This window comes from Lissotriton helveticus, chromosome 6 (assembly GCF_964261635.1).
Source record: "Lissotriton helveticus chromosome 6, aLisHel1.1, whole genome shotgun sequence".
NCBI classification, from domain to species: Eukaryota; Metazoa; Chordata; class Amphibia; order Caudata; family Salamandridae; genus Lissotriton; species Lissotriton helveticus.
Genome location: NC_136067.1, coordinates 1284258654 through 1284276054, shown reverse-complemented (window position 1 = coordinate 1284276054; position 17401 = coordinate 1284258654). Strand labels below are relative to the sequence as shown.

The following is a 17401-nucleotide window of genomic DNA, read 5'->3' as shown; positions in this document are numbered from 1 at the left end:
TCATAGGGGGTTTTAACTGTTTGGTTAACTGGATAATGCTTAAAGTAATAATAAGGAGGGTTAGTAAATGAACGATATGTCAGCATACTATTGACTAATGGACTATTATGAACCAGGGTTGTATACAGTGTATGAATTTTAAAATTACTTTTATTTGATTATTTGTAGTGACCCCTGACGAAGGGCACTGTGATGCCTGAAATGCATTGGGTTTTATTGGAATAAACACTGCCACTGATGAACTACGCTTTTGTCCTGTTCCTACAAGAGGCCATTGCGGCACAGTTTGAACAATAGAAGAGTTTGAAAATTGGCGTTCACTTCCTGATGGGGACTTGCACTTGAAAGAAAATGATTAAAATTATGGATACTGTATGAAAATATAATTACAAAAAATCGGATTAATTATACGACAATAATTGCCAACGCGGCACATTTGGCAGTGCGTTTGGTTGGGGCGACATGCGCCTCATTCCCTCTCTTCGTGTTTACCAGGGTGTTACTTGGGCAAGACACCCTCACCAAGCTAGCACGCTTCGAAAGAAAAACTCTTGGTTTAAATATGCTGAAATGCGAGTGCATCCCATATCATTTCAACTCTGTAGGAAGACCACCTACTCACACTTTGGTCCTGATGAAGGCCACCTGACTCGTATGAGTAACTCTCTGGCTGAAACATGTCAAACCCCCACGAGGTACTGTGGACCAATAATTAATCCACTCAAGCACCACTACTTCTTTCAATCATATCCCTCTCCGGATCAACAAAACGTCTCTTACAGGAATAGGAGATATTTTTACTGGTCACTTTTCACAACTGTGACCAACCAAATAGTCTCCCTCCTAGTGGAGTTTGGAGAACTGAACCCTCAAGTGATTACGACAAGCTGATGACACTATCCACCTTACCACACGAGCGGAGAAAAAACATATACTGCCGACTGTAAAAGTGTGGTTGAGGGTCTCCGATACAATATTTTTGCGATTCTGGATTGTTGACACAAGTGATACATTCTTCAATGATTACAAGATAGCTTTTTCACCCCCTCAACCAATAATCCAATTTCTTAAACAAGCAAATTCATCTTTTCGATGTAATCACAATCATTGATTCTCCAGCTCACGAGAGGGCTGAAAATCAGACTGAGGGGGACTAGTTGTAGCCATGAGGCCCAAGGATCAGGCAGTAGATTTCTTGACGCACTCAATTGCCAAGTCTGCAGTCTTGCCGAAAAGGGGAGTGCCATTAAAAGGTATGTCCATCAGTGTAGATTTGACATTGCCTGAAAATCCAGAAGTCCTCAACCAGGCTTAGTGTCGTAATGCTACAGACAAGGCCACCATTCAGCACCAGTGAGTCGGTGATGTCCAATCCACAATGAATGGTGAATTTTGCTGCGTCTCTCCCATCCACAACTGCCTGAGAGAGACCAGGCCAGGCTCCTCTGGACACTGAGGCAGCACCTGCGCAATCATATCCCAGATGCTATGGGAGATCCGGCCCAGGGGGCAAGGGGTATTCACCGACCGCAATTCCGAGCTGAAGGAAGAAAACATACTCCTCCCTACATTGTCTAGTTTCTTGGATCCCCTATCTGGGGGAGCAGAAGAGAGCGTGCCTTTGGAAGATGAGGCTTGGACCACCAAGCTCTCAGGGGAAGGATGTTGTGCAAGGAGCGCTGGATCGCCCTGAGCGGGGTGATGGTGGCGGGCGATTGTCCTGTCACTGGAGCCCCTGTGCTGGGCCTGGGCCATGTGCCCAGAAGGACACCTGTGAGGGATTCATTAAAAGGCAAAAGAGTTTCAAAGGTAGAAGACGTAGGCTGAAGTACCTCTGTCAGGAGGCTAGCCTTGGCTTCCACCGAAGGGAACTCGTATAACTGTATAGGATGCCCCCTCTTCCATAGCCATGGTAGGGCGAGAAAGCAAGCTAGTGTCAGGGGAAGTGTCCAACCCACTGGCCTCCATCAGGTCCATCCACCCGTCCACCGGGTCTTCAAGCTGGTATGTTAATGGGTCCAGCTGCCCCTTCCAGTCCTCTTCACCACCTCATGGTACAAAATCAACACCGGTGATGAACACAGGGACAAAAGTTTGCTGTCATCAGAGCCAACTTCGATCGATGTGAGTCTGGCTCCGTGTCCAAGTCAGGGACGAGGATGGGGTCAATGCAGACCAGGGGAATGGTCGGCATCGGGAGCGTCGCTGCCAGGACGGATGTCCAGGAAGGTCAAGGTGGGACGATCGATGTCTGTCCAAACCCGAGAACGCTACATGGGGGTGCTCTGGGGCTGGAGCTGCTGACGTCAAAGACCTGAAGGTCCCAACCAACTCTGCGAGCCTGAAGGAGCACTAGTGGAGCCAGACTGCCCGAAGAGGAGATGCAAGGCCTCATATAACTGGCGCAATTGGGAACAAGATCCTTCAGCTCCCGGATGCTCCAGCTCCCGGATAAGTGGGAAGGCGCAGAGTCGTCCCGGAAAGAGGCTCCAGGGATGGAGGACCAGAGCGACGATGCTCTGTATCTCGTGTTGCATCAGCCGACAGACTGGGTGAAGTCGAAAAATGCCTATGCTTCTTCAACTTCTTCTTGTGCTTACCTGGCCGTCCTGAAGATTTCGAATGGGATGAAGACTGCGGACTCTGCAACCGTTCTCCAGACCTTTTTCTTGACCGAGAATGCGAGGGACGCGGAGTCAAGCTCCGGGCCTCCAACAGCTTTCAGGTCTGCTCCCACAAAGCTTTCAGATTCATGGCCCGACACTCGGAGCCCGACTTCGTGTTGTGGTCGCACTCTAAGCACTAGAGGTACATGAGCTGTGGATTCATCATGGACATCATCCGATGACAGGATCCACAGGTTTTGAATCCGGTCCTACATTGGGACATTTTGATGTCACCAGGAGGCCAAGACTCAGAAAAAATGGCGACAAAAGTAAAACAAGGGTAGCAAAAAAATGGCTAAGGGGTAGCTCTATCTGTGCACAATGCTGACAATGGACGTGAAGCTGATCGACGCCAACTTCTAATGCGCAGGGGTACCACTAATGGAAAATCTCCAGACCCAGATGATGCCTGGGGGAAATTCTAAATATAAGGACTCTACAACTAGAAGTCTCTATCAGATATCCTTGATTTTGAGCAAATCACTTAAACTCACCATGAATATAGAAAGGAATGTGTCATTGTGTAAAGTAATTGGTGTACCTACGCGGCACCAGGAAAGACCGATTTGGTAGCAGCTGACCACCCTTGACAAATGTGTGACTACAGGGGGTCGCCCTCTACTCCTGTGTCCTTTCTTGCACTCATCTCAGTAAACTCGATTTCAAAGATGTGTAGGTGTACTGGACTGCACCATACTAACAGGTAGAGTAACATTTAGTACCGTGGTAATACCAGGGGTATATGTGACAAGGAAATTAGCATAGGGATCCCATTTGTCCTGATGAATGTCGGTAGAGAGACAGAATCCCGGCAGAAACATGATGACCTCTATGCAGAACAGAGGGATGGAGAGTGCATAATGCACTCACGCCACCACGATCCAAGGGTATTCCTCACCCTTCTTTTACTCCTGACAAGGGAATCAAGGAATAAAATTGTTATGACGATATCTCTTGGTCAGTTTTAACACTTATCGTCTGCACCTATTTAGGATCCTTTTCTTTTCCTTTTCTAATTGTTTGTATTGTCTACCCCTCCCTATTGCTCTGCCTCTAGCGTTGGTCTGCGCCGAGGCGTTTTGCATCAGCCCTGTGATGAAGCAGGCCACAACTTGTTGTGGGTGAGGGCAGTTTTTACATAGTGAATGTGCTCCTGTCTTAACTTTATGTATATATAAAAATTGTGACTTGCATGCACCTTACTTCCTTTTGTGTGTATGTAAAGTAATTGGTGTTTATTTAAAGCACTCCAATATCTTCGGGTGATGTTGGCGCTATATAAAACTACACAAAGAACGTAACTGGTGCTAATGTAAAGCACTGCAATAACTTTGGCTGGTGTTGACGCTATAAGAAAACTGCACACAAAAAAGTAACTGGTGCTTATGTAAAGCGCTCCAAAACCTTCAGGTGGTGTTGGTGCTACATAAAACTGCACACAAAAATGTGAGCAGAGTCGGTGGAGGAGTGGATTTGTGCATCGGAGTTTAGGGGGGGCAAGCAGTGATGGGCTGGAGGTAGGCGGGCAAACAAACAACAAATACGGGCAGGCACAGGAAGATTACCTGATTTGCCCATAATCACAAAATGTGGAACTAAGGCCGAGGTTAGGGAGATGCAAAAACATTACAATACAACCACATTAAAAGGACTACTTTTGCCACAGATACTGGGGGTCAGGCAGACCTTGATGACATCAAGAGTTAGCCTGGCTCCTTTGAAGAGAATTCAAGTTAAGCAATAGTGGCACAAGGCAACATGTCACTGGTGAATGCTGTAAAAGTAAGAAAGTGTCCCGATGAAAACATTTTAAAGAAATAGAATCCTACCCTATGAAATGAAACCGAACAAGGTGAGACATGGACAGTTCAATCATTTTGCACTGGAGAAACGTGGCTGTGCAATTAAAGGAGAAGACACGGGTAATTTAGAAACTCTGACATGCCCAGTTATAACGCATACCTGATTCACTTGAAGTTTGATTTTCCAGTTATAAACCTGATTGCCGAACAACCACATATGGTGCAAACACCCAAACGCCTAGTACCCACACATGCAGAAAATAAACAGAGACTACACATGTGCCAAGTAATAGCAGCCGGGCACACATGCTCCAATCAGCACTTCAGCTGTACACTAAAAGGACATTAAAAGGCAGAACACCACCACTCACTAGAACAAAACAGACTACAATGGGGGTTTAAAGGAGTGACAGGGTCAGGGGAGGGGGTGATTTGTGGACAGTGCAAGTACCAGAAGGGGCGAGCGAGCATGCAGAGACGGGAGGGAGGAGGTGGAGGAAACCGAAAGCAGCAACAAAGGGAAAAGCAGTGAAGGAGGGGGGGTGATTTCTGGACTGGGCCTGCAGCGATGGAAGAGAGGAGGTGATGGAAATGAAAAGCAATAATAATAGGAAATGCAGTGACAGAGGAGGGGGTGATCTGTGGATAAGGCATGCAGGTGGGGGAGACGGAGCTGGTAAAAGCACGAGCACTGTAAAGGGTGCTGAAAAAGAAGCCGAGCCCCCCCTAAGCAAAATGTTTTAAAGTGAGGCCTCCCTCCAAAACTTTACGGTAATGATTGGGTGAACAGGAGGGATAAGGCTGAAGGCAGGGGGCATGGCTTATGAGATCATTTCAGGAGTACTTTTACTATTGCTCATAAACCACACTAAGGGCCTGATTACGACTTTGGTGTTGCAGCGCGACGGGTCCGTCCCGTCACAGCACCGCCAAAGATGTGGTCGGACTACTGGCCAGATTACAAGTGTAACTCATGTCTGGTGGGCTTTTATTTTGATGTTCCCACAGTGGTGAACAACAAGAAAGAAACTAGGAGGTCTATTGAATGAAGGAAAGTGACCACAATAAATTTACCAACACTACTATCACAACTAACGGTGAGGGTCCATCAGTGATGAAAGAGTCCTATCAGCCCACCCATTTGGCGGAACCTCGTCATCTAGGACCTTATCAGCAGGTGTTCATATGGCCAAGCTCAGTTGTGTTTGCTCGGTGCCAACAGTTCCCATGCTGAAAGAAGATGAGTCCTCACTGCGAGTGGTACTGATAGGGTGCAGTGCTCAAGAAGAAAGTGCGTGATTAAAATGGCGGTCAAGGTAGACAAAATTATTTATTGGTATCTCCCTGGACGTCAGATTAAAACAGATGTGGCAACAGTGTGAAAATATCACTGTCAAGTAAGCATCTATGAATTAGGCCAACATGTTTCTGCCTTTCATGTATAGTTTTACAGGCATTCGTCAGGGCCGAGCTGTGAAATAGGCTACTGCAACATCTAGTGAGTTCTCAATATAGAAAATTTAAAGAAAACAAGACAAGCTGTAAAGCATGGTTGGGATGGTAAGTTAAGTCGTGTGCCTACCGCCTCCCCATCGGTTCCGGACACACACGGAGGTACCGACGGACAGAGCGGGGCCTCTCTATCCGAGCCGCTGCCGGGTGAGGTGAGGCTTGACTCCCACACAGTGTTGGGAAAGGATTGTACTCTGCATGGTTGTCTTACCAGAGACGGTAGGGTGGCTGACTTAGCCACACGACTTAACTTACCATCCCAACCATGCTTTACAGCTTGTTTTGTTTTCTTTAAATTTTCTATATTGAGAACTCACTAGATGTTGCAGTAGCCTATTTCACAGCTCGGCCCTGACGAATGCCTGTAAAACTATACATGAAAGGCAGAAACATGTTGGCCTAATTCATAGATGCTTACTTGACAGTGATATTTTCACACTGTTGCCACATCTGTTTTAATCTGACGTCCAGGGAGATACCAATAAATAATTTTGTCTACCTTGACCGCCATTTTAATCACGCACTTTCTTCTTGAGCACTGCACCCTATCAGTACCACTTGCAGTGAGGACTCATCTTCTTTCAGCATGGGAACTGTTGGCACCGAGCAAACACAACTGAGCTTGGCCATATGAACACCTGCTGATAAGGTCCTAGATGACGAGGTTCCGCCAAATGGGTGGGCTGATAGGACTCTTTCATCACTGATGGACCCTCACCGTTAGTTGTGATAGTAGTGTTGGTAAATTTATTGTGGTCACTTTCCTTCATTCAATAGACCTCCTAGTTTCTTTCTTGTTGTTCACTGTTCTAAGTGGGGGTGTGGACTAGAGAGGTCGGTAAATATTGTCCCCTTGACCCTCATATTACAGTTGTTTTTTCAGTTCCCACAGTGGTGCCTGATAATGGGCACCGCAATAGGAAAGCCAAAAACAGTTCCCGCACAGCATGGACTGAAAAGTTTATGCTGTGCACGAACCATGGTGAATGAACACACGGGGTACATGTTGTGACCCTCTGCATGCATCCCTGGGCACAGAGGCACAATGGGGCCCCTGTAGAAACCCTTATGTTTCCTCTCCACCAAGGTTTTCATGGAGGAGGAACTGCCATGAAAACCTTGGCAGAAAGGAGACTCCTAATATGTTTGGCAGGACTGTGGCGGTCCCACCAATTATATTGATGCATCCTAACTGCTGCACCACTGCCAGGGAACAGCAGTTCCCTGGTGGCTGCTGCGGGACAATGGCAGCCCGACCCCCCTAATCATAATAGGGTCCTAATGCATGAAGGATAATAGCCCTAATTAATGTTTAGTTGGTTCCTAGTACCACTGTACCTGCAGTACCGATGATTATTTCTGCCCCTTTGTGTTAAAGAGAAGCAAACGTTTTCTGGCCTCTAATGCTAACAAGGAAAATGGGCACCCATTCCACTGTAAGACAGCTATAACTGAGCAGCAGTGGCGCCACTAACACAGCGGACAGAATTACCTGCTGCACTAATGGATGGCCCTTATCTATCGTCCCCTTCCTTGGGCTATCTCTCTGAGGACGCAGTCTCTGGCCATTTGTAACCATAAAAATGAAGCCCCTACACAGTGCTTCCTCTTCTGGACCATCTCTTTGAATATATTTTTGAATCTCCTTATTTTTCTCCTTCTCCTTGACCATTACTCTGAGGTCCTAGGGGTCAAGAGGATCAGGGCTCTGCATCTGAATGGAACTCTGTTGACTTCTTCCCTGCCATCCCCTGGACTCACCTTTTACAAAAGCAACTGCCCCTGAATGTTCAATGCCGACTTTGTGGTGCATCTCCCTGAAAGCAAATGTGGGGTGGTGGTGCAGACGGTTAAAAACAGAAACAAGCGTTTAAAAAAAAGTTATATACAGCGCAAACTCGACCTGAAGGTATCATAGTGCTTTACATGAGCACCAGTTGCATTACAGACGGACACGTAAATCTTTTTTCGGGCAAGGGGAGATTAAGTGATTTGCCTAGAATCACAGGATGCTTGAGCCTCCCGCCAAGACTTGAACCTGGTTCCCCAGCTTCAAAGTCAGGCGCTCTGGTCGTTACGCTACATCCTCTTACCAGCCATTAAATGATTGAGTCACTTAAAACCAGAGCCACTGGAATTATGAGTTTCTGAGGTAGCAGCGTTTTCCGCATAGTTATGGGTTTACCACATTTGCTACATAATTCATCAACTGCTGCATAATCTGCAGATTTTAACTAAAACATTTGATTCTAACTCAAACTAAGCAAAAGTTACTTAAAAAGTGGCTGGCGACGTGTTCCGGGGCAGTAGAAGGCCCTTCATAAAGGTTGATTGGTTGCTTATTGATGGATTTATGTACAAAACTGGTAAAAATGAGGTATAATATTTCGCATGACAGTGTTACCATTAGTAGAAATTACGAAAAATGTAGTAAACCTAACCACACAATGTGCTGGATTACGCCGCTTAATTTACCTTTCCTTCTTGCATAATTGAGTCAACCCTGTATTTGGTAGGAACGTGTTTTTATCTCAAACACTGCATCATTTTGCAGCAGCCTATGTTAGACTGTGTGTAATGCAAGGTAAAAATATTAACTTACATGTTCACAGTACTTTTTGTCACAGGCTGGGACCACGCAGCACTTTCAGTTAACAAGCATTTACAATGCAATGGTCTCGTCCTTGTAAAAGTTAGAGCTATTGGCATTGCTCATGACATTATTTTTCTTTTTAAAACATATAAATAAATGGCATTGTCATTTACAATGCCAATAGGTTAATCTCTCGCAAATGCGATACCTATTGCATTTGCACCCACACACATACAGAGCCACACACAGAGCTCCCTGTAAAGCACCGCTAGCTACCTCTTGCATCCCAGAATGCTCACCTAAATGTATAATAATCAAATTGCGCCGCTCTGCAATCTGCCAGGTCTGACCTATAGTGCCGGGGTTGGACTATTTTGCACGTACAGGGCAAGCACAGAGCTCCGACGCTGTCCAAACTTAAAATAGCGTCGACCCCCTAATTTCAGTGCACGTTCGTCTCAAGTGACATGCGGCAGACCCAAAGCCACCACTGATCACTGCCAGTCACGGCGGACTCCCATGCAAGTCTCACTCAAGAAAGCAGAATGCCTGCACAGCAAAGGTACACAGGATCTACCAGGCCCAGAACCCGTAGCTTCAGGATAAACACAATCTGGATTCGGAACTATTCGAGATGGACAGAGCGTGCAAGACGGCTTAACAAATGTTCCTGTCTGTGCCTCAGTTGTGTCTACACCGGCACCGCAGCAGCGCTTGTCCACATGGTCTATGTCTCTGGGAGCTACAACATCCTACAGGGGATACAGCAGCCTCCCGTAATGCACCATCACACCTGATCCTTGAAGCTTGATTCTGGCTGGGAGCGGAGGGGGTTCTCAGCAAGCTGTCTTAGTGAAAAGCACAGCCACCACTCACATCTAAAGCCACCAACCTCTGAGCCCCACAGCATGAACACTGGTGGACTGGGAGGGAACAGCAGTCCTGGACGAAGAGCGAAAACGAGGCCAAAACGAACTAACACTGTGCAACCACTCTGCCGGTCCTCTGCCTTCAATCGCGCACAGGGAGACCGGCCACAAGGTGCACAGCCAACAACAAGGAGCAGCAGCGCGTGCCCCACCCCCTGGGCAACCAGGCAAGTTGTCCGCCATAGACACTTGCACAAGTGCCACCATTGCCTACGCAATGTTTGTTCCCGTGCCTGAGTGTCCAGCAATATTGCAGTACTCTACCCAAATGTACCCCGATATCTCTTGTAACCTGCACACCCGTCACCCTTTCCTCCTGTAATGCACTGAATGCTGCCGCATGCAATCCGATTGCTCACAATTGTCACCATTACCTCATGTGACATAACGTCTCCCCTGTAAGTTGATCACTTGTAAATATCTGCCCCCCCTTGCACGCAACGTTTGTTCCCGTGCCTGAGTGTCCAGCAATATTGCAGTACTCTACCCAAATGTACCCCGATATCTCTTGTAACCTGCACACCCATCACCCTTTCCTCCTGTAATACACTGAATGCTGCCGCATGCAATCCGATTGCTCACAAATGTCACCATTACCTCATGTGACATAACGTCTCCCCTGTAAGTTGATCACTTGTAAATATCTGCCCCCTTTGCGAAGCGCTCCGATGCCCTCGCACAAAGCAGCGCTATACAAAAACGCATAAACAAACAAATAAATAAGGAAAGGGGCAGGCGGACATGGCACCAGGGGGCCTGGGGAACGGGAAGGCGCACGAGATCACAACCCCAAGAGACCCGCAGGCTGAGGAACAGACCGGACCGGAGGCGGGGCCGCGCATGAAATCACCAACACCCCCCCCCAGAGACCCGCAGGCAGGACGTCCGCGCCGGGCCCATGTCGCACTGCCCCCCCAACACAGTCCCCCTTCCCAGAACAACGCAAGACCACATCCGCATGCAAACTCAAACACCTCCCCCCAGGGACCCACAGGCTGAAAGACGGCCGCGCCGAGCCCAAGCTGCACACCCGCTCCAAGGCCCACCCTTCCAGCGCGACACCAGCATGAGGAGCGCACCCCCCCTCCCCGCAACACGAGGCAACACAGTAGAGGCACCCGGCCAACCCCCTGCCCGGGTCCCAGGCCCCTCGACCGCAATCCACCCCCACACCCACTAGGCAGCACACGGCAAGCGAGGAACAAAAGGGGGGGACCCAGGACAGGGAAAGGGGGGTGGACCTGTCTCTCACAGCCGGTAAGGCAAGCACTCAGCTGGGGCAAGGGACTCGGCGACTCCTCCCGGCAGCGGTCGGGGGGAAATGGCAGAACAAAAGCGCCGCCATTTTTGCGATTCGGGGGCGTGTATTTAGCAGTTGAGTGACGGATGACGTCAGGGCTTAAAAACTGCAAAAACACGCCCCCGAATCACAAAAAGACGGGGCTTGAACTGAGTGATGCCCCTCTCCTCCAATGGCTGGCCTCCGTTTAGGAAGCCAGCCAATGGAGAAGAGGGGCGGGTTCCAACCCCCATACTGCCAAAACAAAAAATCTCGGACTCCGCCCACTGCTTACGCAGTGCGACGCTAGTCCGAGACCTAAAAGGGTCACTATTCGCCAAAGTGTCAACGAGGGTCCAATTATGTGTTGCTCAGGTTTCAGACTCAGGCATCTGCAGTGACTGTATTTGCCAACTACGAAATACCTAATCTACTTACTTATTTTCTTTTTAGCCATATTCTTGACACTCTGTGACCTCTTCATCCGAATCTTTTTTAGTCCCAAATTTAAAAGGCTGCGTGTAAATAAAGACATCCTGGAAATGCGGCAAATGAACAAGGCAGCAGTTCCAGGCAATCTTCATTTGCATGTAACTGCAGAGGCATTCGCGCCCCCCTTGGAAACCTTTCACGGACCCCCAGCGTGGCGCGCCCCACAGTTTTAAGACCTCTGCCGTAATACATGCCAAACATTTTACAGTGAAATCATAAAGAATATTTCTTAACCCAACCCTCAGTTTTTTGTAGACACACTTTATACATCCCACATAGCAAACATACAAATATTATTAAACCGATTTACAATCAATCCCTGATTATCCAGATTATATCACATAACAAGTCCTTATAAAAAATTCTGTTGACGTGGTATTTCTTGGAGCCAATCCCCCGCCTTTCTCAGGACATAGTCATATATTTAAAAACTTCATACAATAAAATAATTGTTACTAGAGGAGACAAGAACACACGAAAAACCCAATCAGTTCAAAAGTGGTAATTTTCTATCACTGCTATTTCATACATCTCTGTTTAATTCAGTGCAGACTATTGACTACAGGAATACCCAACCTCTCTACACTTCATGGGGTATATTGGTATATATGACAAACCTTCTTGCGGGGCAACAAACATATTTTAATAATTCCACGTCATTGATCATGATATAACAAAATCCCCATATAAATATTGCAGACTTGCTATATAACATTAGCGTATTTACCCAAATTGGGTGATTCAAATGGTCTGTTGATTTAACAAAATGTGTTCTATTTTCTTCCTATCATGTTGGATACGGTTAAAAATCAAATATCAAAATTAATTAATCATAATAATTTTTAAATGAGCACATGGGTGTACAGAAACCATTAGCAATGAATAAAGTGGAATTCCCTTTCAAGGAATACTGGTATTAAAAAAAATCATCACAATGAGGACCAGTAAGATTTAAAAAAGCCAGAGTCGCTTTCACCAAGCTGTGATAAACTCCAAAATATGTTCCATGTTGTTGTATCTGTACTAACCTCTGCCCTTGGGGGTGTCCTGGATTGCCATGGAAGCTCATGTAGCATGCAGCCTGTTTTCGAAACTTATATTCTATTCCAATCACATCTGTATGCCCCCCAGTGAGTATACCTGTTGTTTATTCACATAAGTGCCTAATTTGTGAAATCAAACAAATAAATAAATAAATGATAATAATTGCAGAGGCCCGAAGATTTTCTTTGCAGCCGACTGCGAGTGCTGCCGAATGGCCGGGTTGCTGATTACCAGTGCTGCTCATTCATGATTCCGCTCCATACCTCTTTCTACCAACACCATACAGTTTTTGCCTATTTATCACACACTTGCAAATTCTTTTGTAACCCTTTCTTCTTTTGTCAATGTTTTTCCATTTTTCTATTTTCATCCTTCTCTGCTTTTCTGTGATAATACAAATAGAGTGCTGGTGCTCTCCACCTGCACATATTAAGCAGGCTGGGGAGAGCAATGCAGAAGCATAGGACAGTAGGTGTCATACACAACTCGGGTTAGCAATAACCCTGCATCTAGTCATGCTAATAAAGAGGGCTGGCTAAGTAGGCACCTTCTATTGTACTCCCTGGCTGAGGCCATGAATTGGTGTCACAGAACAGTGAACATGTGCAGTGAGGCCCCCCTAAATCAGAAGGAAACCAGCAGTAGAGGCTGCTACCATGCAGGCATGCGTCCCTTTCAGTTAAAGGCTATTCTACCCCGGTTTTATTAGAAGGTAGGTCGAAGGAATTCATGTATGTGTATGTGATGAAAAGGTTGGCAGAACATGAACAGAACTGAAGATTTGCTCTCATTATAGTTTGTTTCTTTTTTTAATAAACATGAAAGGAAATGAGACAACTTAATTTTAGGTACCTTTATCTCATTTCTTCATCTATAGCCCCATAATTCACTGTTACCCGTTATGCATGGCTCTGCTACAGAGGCACTACTGTGAATAACTGAATTCAAATCCATTAACACAGACAACAGTGGGGGGTGGCGTGGAGGGATAGAGGCTCAGGTAATCCCAGGCCTGCCTGGACCCAGCACCATATAGGGAGCTGCCATTCTGACGTCAACTACATGCCAAGAATGTTCCCCAGGCGTCAGACTGTATTCGGACACTTTTCAGCAGTACGTCTGCACACAAGTAGGTGGTGCAGTGTGGCTCTGCACTGATGCTGTTTTGCTTCTGAAATGATATGCGAGGCTTTTGAAGCATCACTCCATCACACTGATGACAGTAGCTTTTGAGAATAACCGCACCCCAAGAAACAGAGCTCCTAAAGCAAATTGGTGTGACCACTGTTAAGATTCCTAGACTTAGGATCTTATTAAAGGATAGAGGTCAACCATAGAACATGAAGGATGGAAGGGTCAGTGAAAAATCTGCAGCTAGGTAGACTCTCTACTAGAAAGAGCACTACCAAAGGTAAAAAAACTTGTTCTTCTGATAGAATCTTCTAGCTGCAGATTCCTCACCTTTTGAATAGATACCAAAGCTATACCTATTTGGAGGTGGGTCTGTGGATGGACTCAAACAAGAACGTCTTGTAGGACTGAAAGAGCACAATGCCCCTCCATGCTAACCTGACTATCCAGACAATAGTACTTTGTGACTGTATGGAGGGATGCTCACGTAGCCTCCTTGCAAATGTCTACAACAGGGACTCCGTGTGCCAATGCAGTGGTAGCAGCTTTGAGTCTAGTAGAATGAGCATGCAGATCTTCCAGAGGCTGGGTTTTGGCCAATGTGTAGCAGATCTTAATGCAGAGCACAGTCCAGCAGGGGATGGTTCTCTTCTGCATCGCCTTGCCTTTTTCTCTGCAGAGAACCCCACAAAGGGCTGATCATCCACCTGATGTCCTTTGGTACGATTGATATAAAAGCTCAAGGCTTTTTTAAGGTACAAGAAATGAAATCTCTCCTCCTCCTCCTTAGAGGGTTAAGGCGGAGCATAAAATACCAGCAAAGGGATGTTGTGACCAACATGGAACTGCATCACAACTTTAGGCAAGAAAGATGCCAGTAACCGCAAAACCAGCTTATCTGGGACAAAGGTGGTGGACGGCAGTTTGATACAGAGACCTTGAAGTTCACTCGCACCCCGCGCCAATGTTGTCGTGACAAGGAAGCCTGCCCTAAGTGTGAGAAGCCGCAGAGAGAAGCTGTCAAGTGGTTCAAAGGGAGTGCATTTCAGAGATGCAAGGACAAATTTAAGGTCCCATAGTGACATGACTAAGGGAGAGGGAGGAATCAAAAGTAAACCTTTTAAGAAGCGCATAAAACTGGAGACTTAAACAAGGAGGGCTGATGCAGCAAACACAAGAAAGTCAAAAGGTACCCTTTACCTGTGCACATAGCAAAGCCTTGCTGGGACAGGGACACAACAAATAATAAAACAATAGGTAACCTTGCCTAGATGGGGGGTCTATTTGCTGACTACAGCACCAAGCCACAAATTTGTCCAAATGCTGGTGATACCGTTTTTGCTGGGGGGACACCTAGCTGCCAAGATGACATCAACCACCTCCGGATGAAGGTTGAAGGTGTTCAGCTGTCACCGCCCAATCTCTAAACATGAAAGTGGAGAATCTGAAAGTCCAGGTGTAGAACACTGCCCTTCTGCTGTGACAGTAGTTTCTCCTGGAGGGGCAGCCTATTCGGAGAACAGGTGCTCAAGCCCAGGAGCTCTGGATACCATACCCTCTGTACCCAATCTGGAGCCACTAGGAGGACTTGGGCCGGTAGGTCCTCATATTCTTGAGAACTAGGGGCAGGGGTGGTATTGGTGGAAAGGCATACAGGAGTCTTGAATTCCACTCAAGATGTAACGCATCTCCGAGCGAGAGGCACCTTGGAAACTCCAACATGCATAAGTGCTGACAATGCATGTTCTCGGCAGTGGTATCAGATCGAGCCATGGTTCTCCTTATTTCCAGAAGAGACCTAGCACCACCTTCGGGTGTATTTGCCACTCATGATCAGCTAGGCTCCTACGGTTGAGCTTGCCAGACCTGGCATTCAATGATTCTGTGAGGTTGTTCACAATCAGGGCAGCTCCTTGGTGGTTCTGCTATTTCCAAAAGAGCATCACTTTCTGGCATGGGGCGGAGGCTCATCCCCAAGAAAATTTGGTGAGGATCTGTCAGACATTTGTTTGCGATAGTCCTTGCAGGGCTTAAAACCTGTTCTGAGGGGCAGGGACAAGTCCCTTGCACACCTGAAAACAATTTTATAGATCAAGGCAATGGTCTCAATGAGACGAGAGGTAGCTCCGGATCCATGTCTGATGGTGCTGAAAGAAACTGAGGTCAGTGCACAGAAGAGGCGTCTATATTGGCCCTGCCCCTCATTTTCGGAGCGGAATAGCATTAGTGTGGAGCTTTACTGCACCACCTAACAGTGCACGGTGGAACTGCTGTAAAGTTTCCAAATCCAGTCCGACACCTGGGGAATATTCGAAAGGTGAGGAAACTGCTGCTAAAGTCTCTATCAGAATATGCGTTTTTACTGCTGGCTATATTCAACTGTGTCAATCGTTCTGGGCCTGTGATTTTGTTTCCCACAAGGTAGAGTGCTTCAACATTTCTTACAACAAACAACCAGGCACAGGAAAAAAAATGTGGCAGGCTTTTTTTCACAGTTACACCTTAATAGCATATATCATGTGACAATTTCTTTTGTACTTTAGGTTATACTAAATCTGCGCTGCCTTCCACCCATGCTGCTTCTGCTAAGAAAGGACCGCACACTGCACCATCATCGAGAGAAAACATGCAAGTGTGCAACTCCCGTACCAGTTATGACGCTGACTTTGCAAAAGCCCTCAAGGCCTTCTATCAAAGCATGAACACGATTCGAGGACACTTCTTAAGGCTCAGACACTGCAGGCCTCCGGTTTGTATTCATTTTGAACATTATCAAAAGAATATTAAATAGAATCACATCTGTACAATGTTTTCAAATGGATGTATGTCGTTACAAGGCATTGCTTTTTCCACGCATGCCTTTACAACGCAGGTTTTACAACGCAAGTCGTTACAACGACTTGCGTTGGAGGGTGCTGGATAGTGGAATAGTTTAATTTACTATTCCAACTCCAGTCCCCGTGAATAGTAGGGAAGGTTTTGAATAGTAAATTAAACTATTCCCTATCCTACAGCGCCCTCCAGCGCAAGTCGTGGTAACGACTTGCCATGTAATACCTGCGTTGTAAAGGTACTGCGTGGAAAAAGTTTCGTTGTAAAGGATGTTTACCTTTTCAAATGATCTAAGATAAATTTTCTACAAGCAAAACAGGTGCTTTCACTTTTGTGAGATGGGGTCCAAAGTTTGTAAAAAAAAAAAAACATTACGTGCAGTGGTCCAATGTCATGTGCTAGCTAGATATAATTTTTTATTTTTTTTTGTAAATCTTTTTATTTGCATAATGGTAAGAGCAGCAACACAGAATATTTCACAGTCTGTGGGAAACAGGAGTAAGGGAGCTCTTCCGGGCTCAACAATAGCAGGTACAGTGTATTTTTCAGATTTTGCAAAGAATCCAAACAATCGAACAAACCCCCAGAAGAAAACTTTCCCACCCGCCACCCGTAGAAAGAACCCACCCAAGACACTCTTAATTCACATATGTAGATTGCAAATAGTACCAGTCCACACTCACAGATCAGATCTAATCAATCACGTTGTCTCAAACAACCAGATAGTGGCTCAGTCAATTGTTACACGGGATACCCCGTATCTTAGTCGAGTGCATCCCGTCCGTTTACGGTACATGCAAGCCCAGTGGCAAAGAACACAATTCAGTTTACGGGTATCGAAACATCAGACTCTTCATCACTCTCCATCTCAAACCTCCCCAAAATAGTAAACCAGTCCAAAGAGATCGGTGTTTTTCTGAGGCCCCTGCGTTCTTCACGCTGTAGCACTTCACCCTCAGCTTTGCCCCAACGTACCACCTCCATTTTCCATAAGTCAGGGTCAGGCGGTTTGGGTGACTTCCATCTCATTGTGATTGCACGTTTCGCTAATAATATAGCTATGTCGGCAAAACGAGCCGCTACGCTCCTCTTACGCGCTGCTGCGCCCAGCCCTAGGAGTG

At 46.4% G+C, this 17401-nt stretch overlaps 1 protein-coding gene across 1 annotated transcript in view; it reads left to right on the top strand.

Annotated features, from left to right (window-relative positions):
• The window catches only part of LOC144761711 (kinesin-like protein KIF28), a 982011-nt gene extending 964849 nt beyond the window's left edge, over positions 1–17162 (top strand). Inside the window, exon 21 of the mRNA XM_078646973.1 lies at positions 15992–17162. Coding sequence (XP_078503099.1) covers positions 15992–16239 — 248 coding nt within the window. The 3' untranslated portion in view covers positions 16240–17162. The remainder of the gene's footprint in view (positions 1–15991) is intronic.
• The last annotated feature ends 239 nt before the right edge of the window (positions 17163–17401 follow it).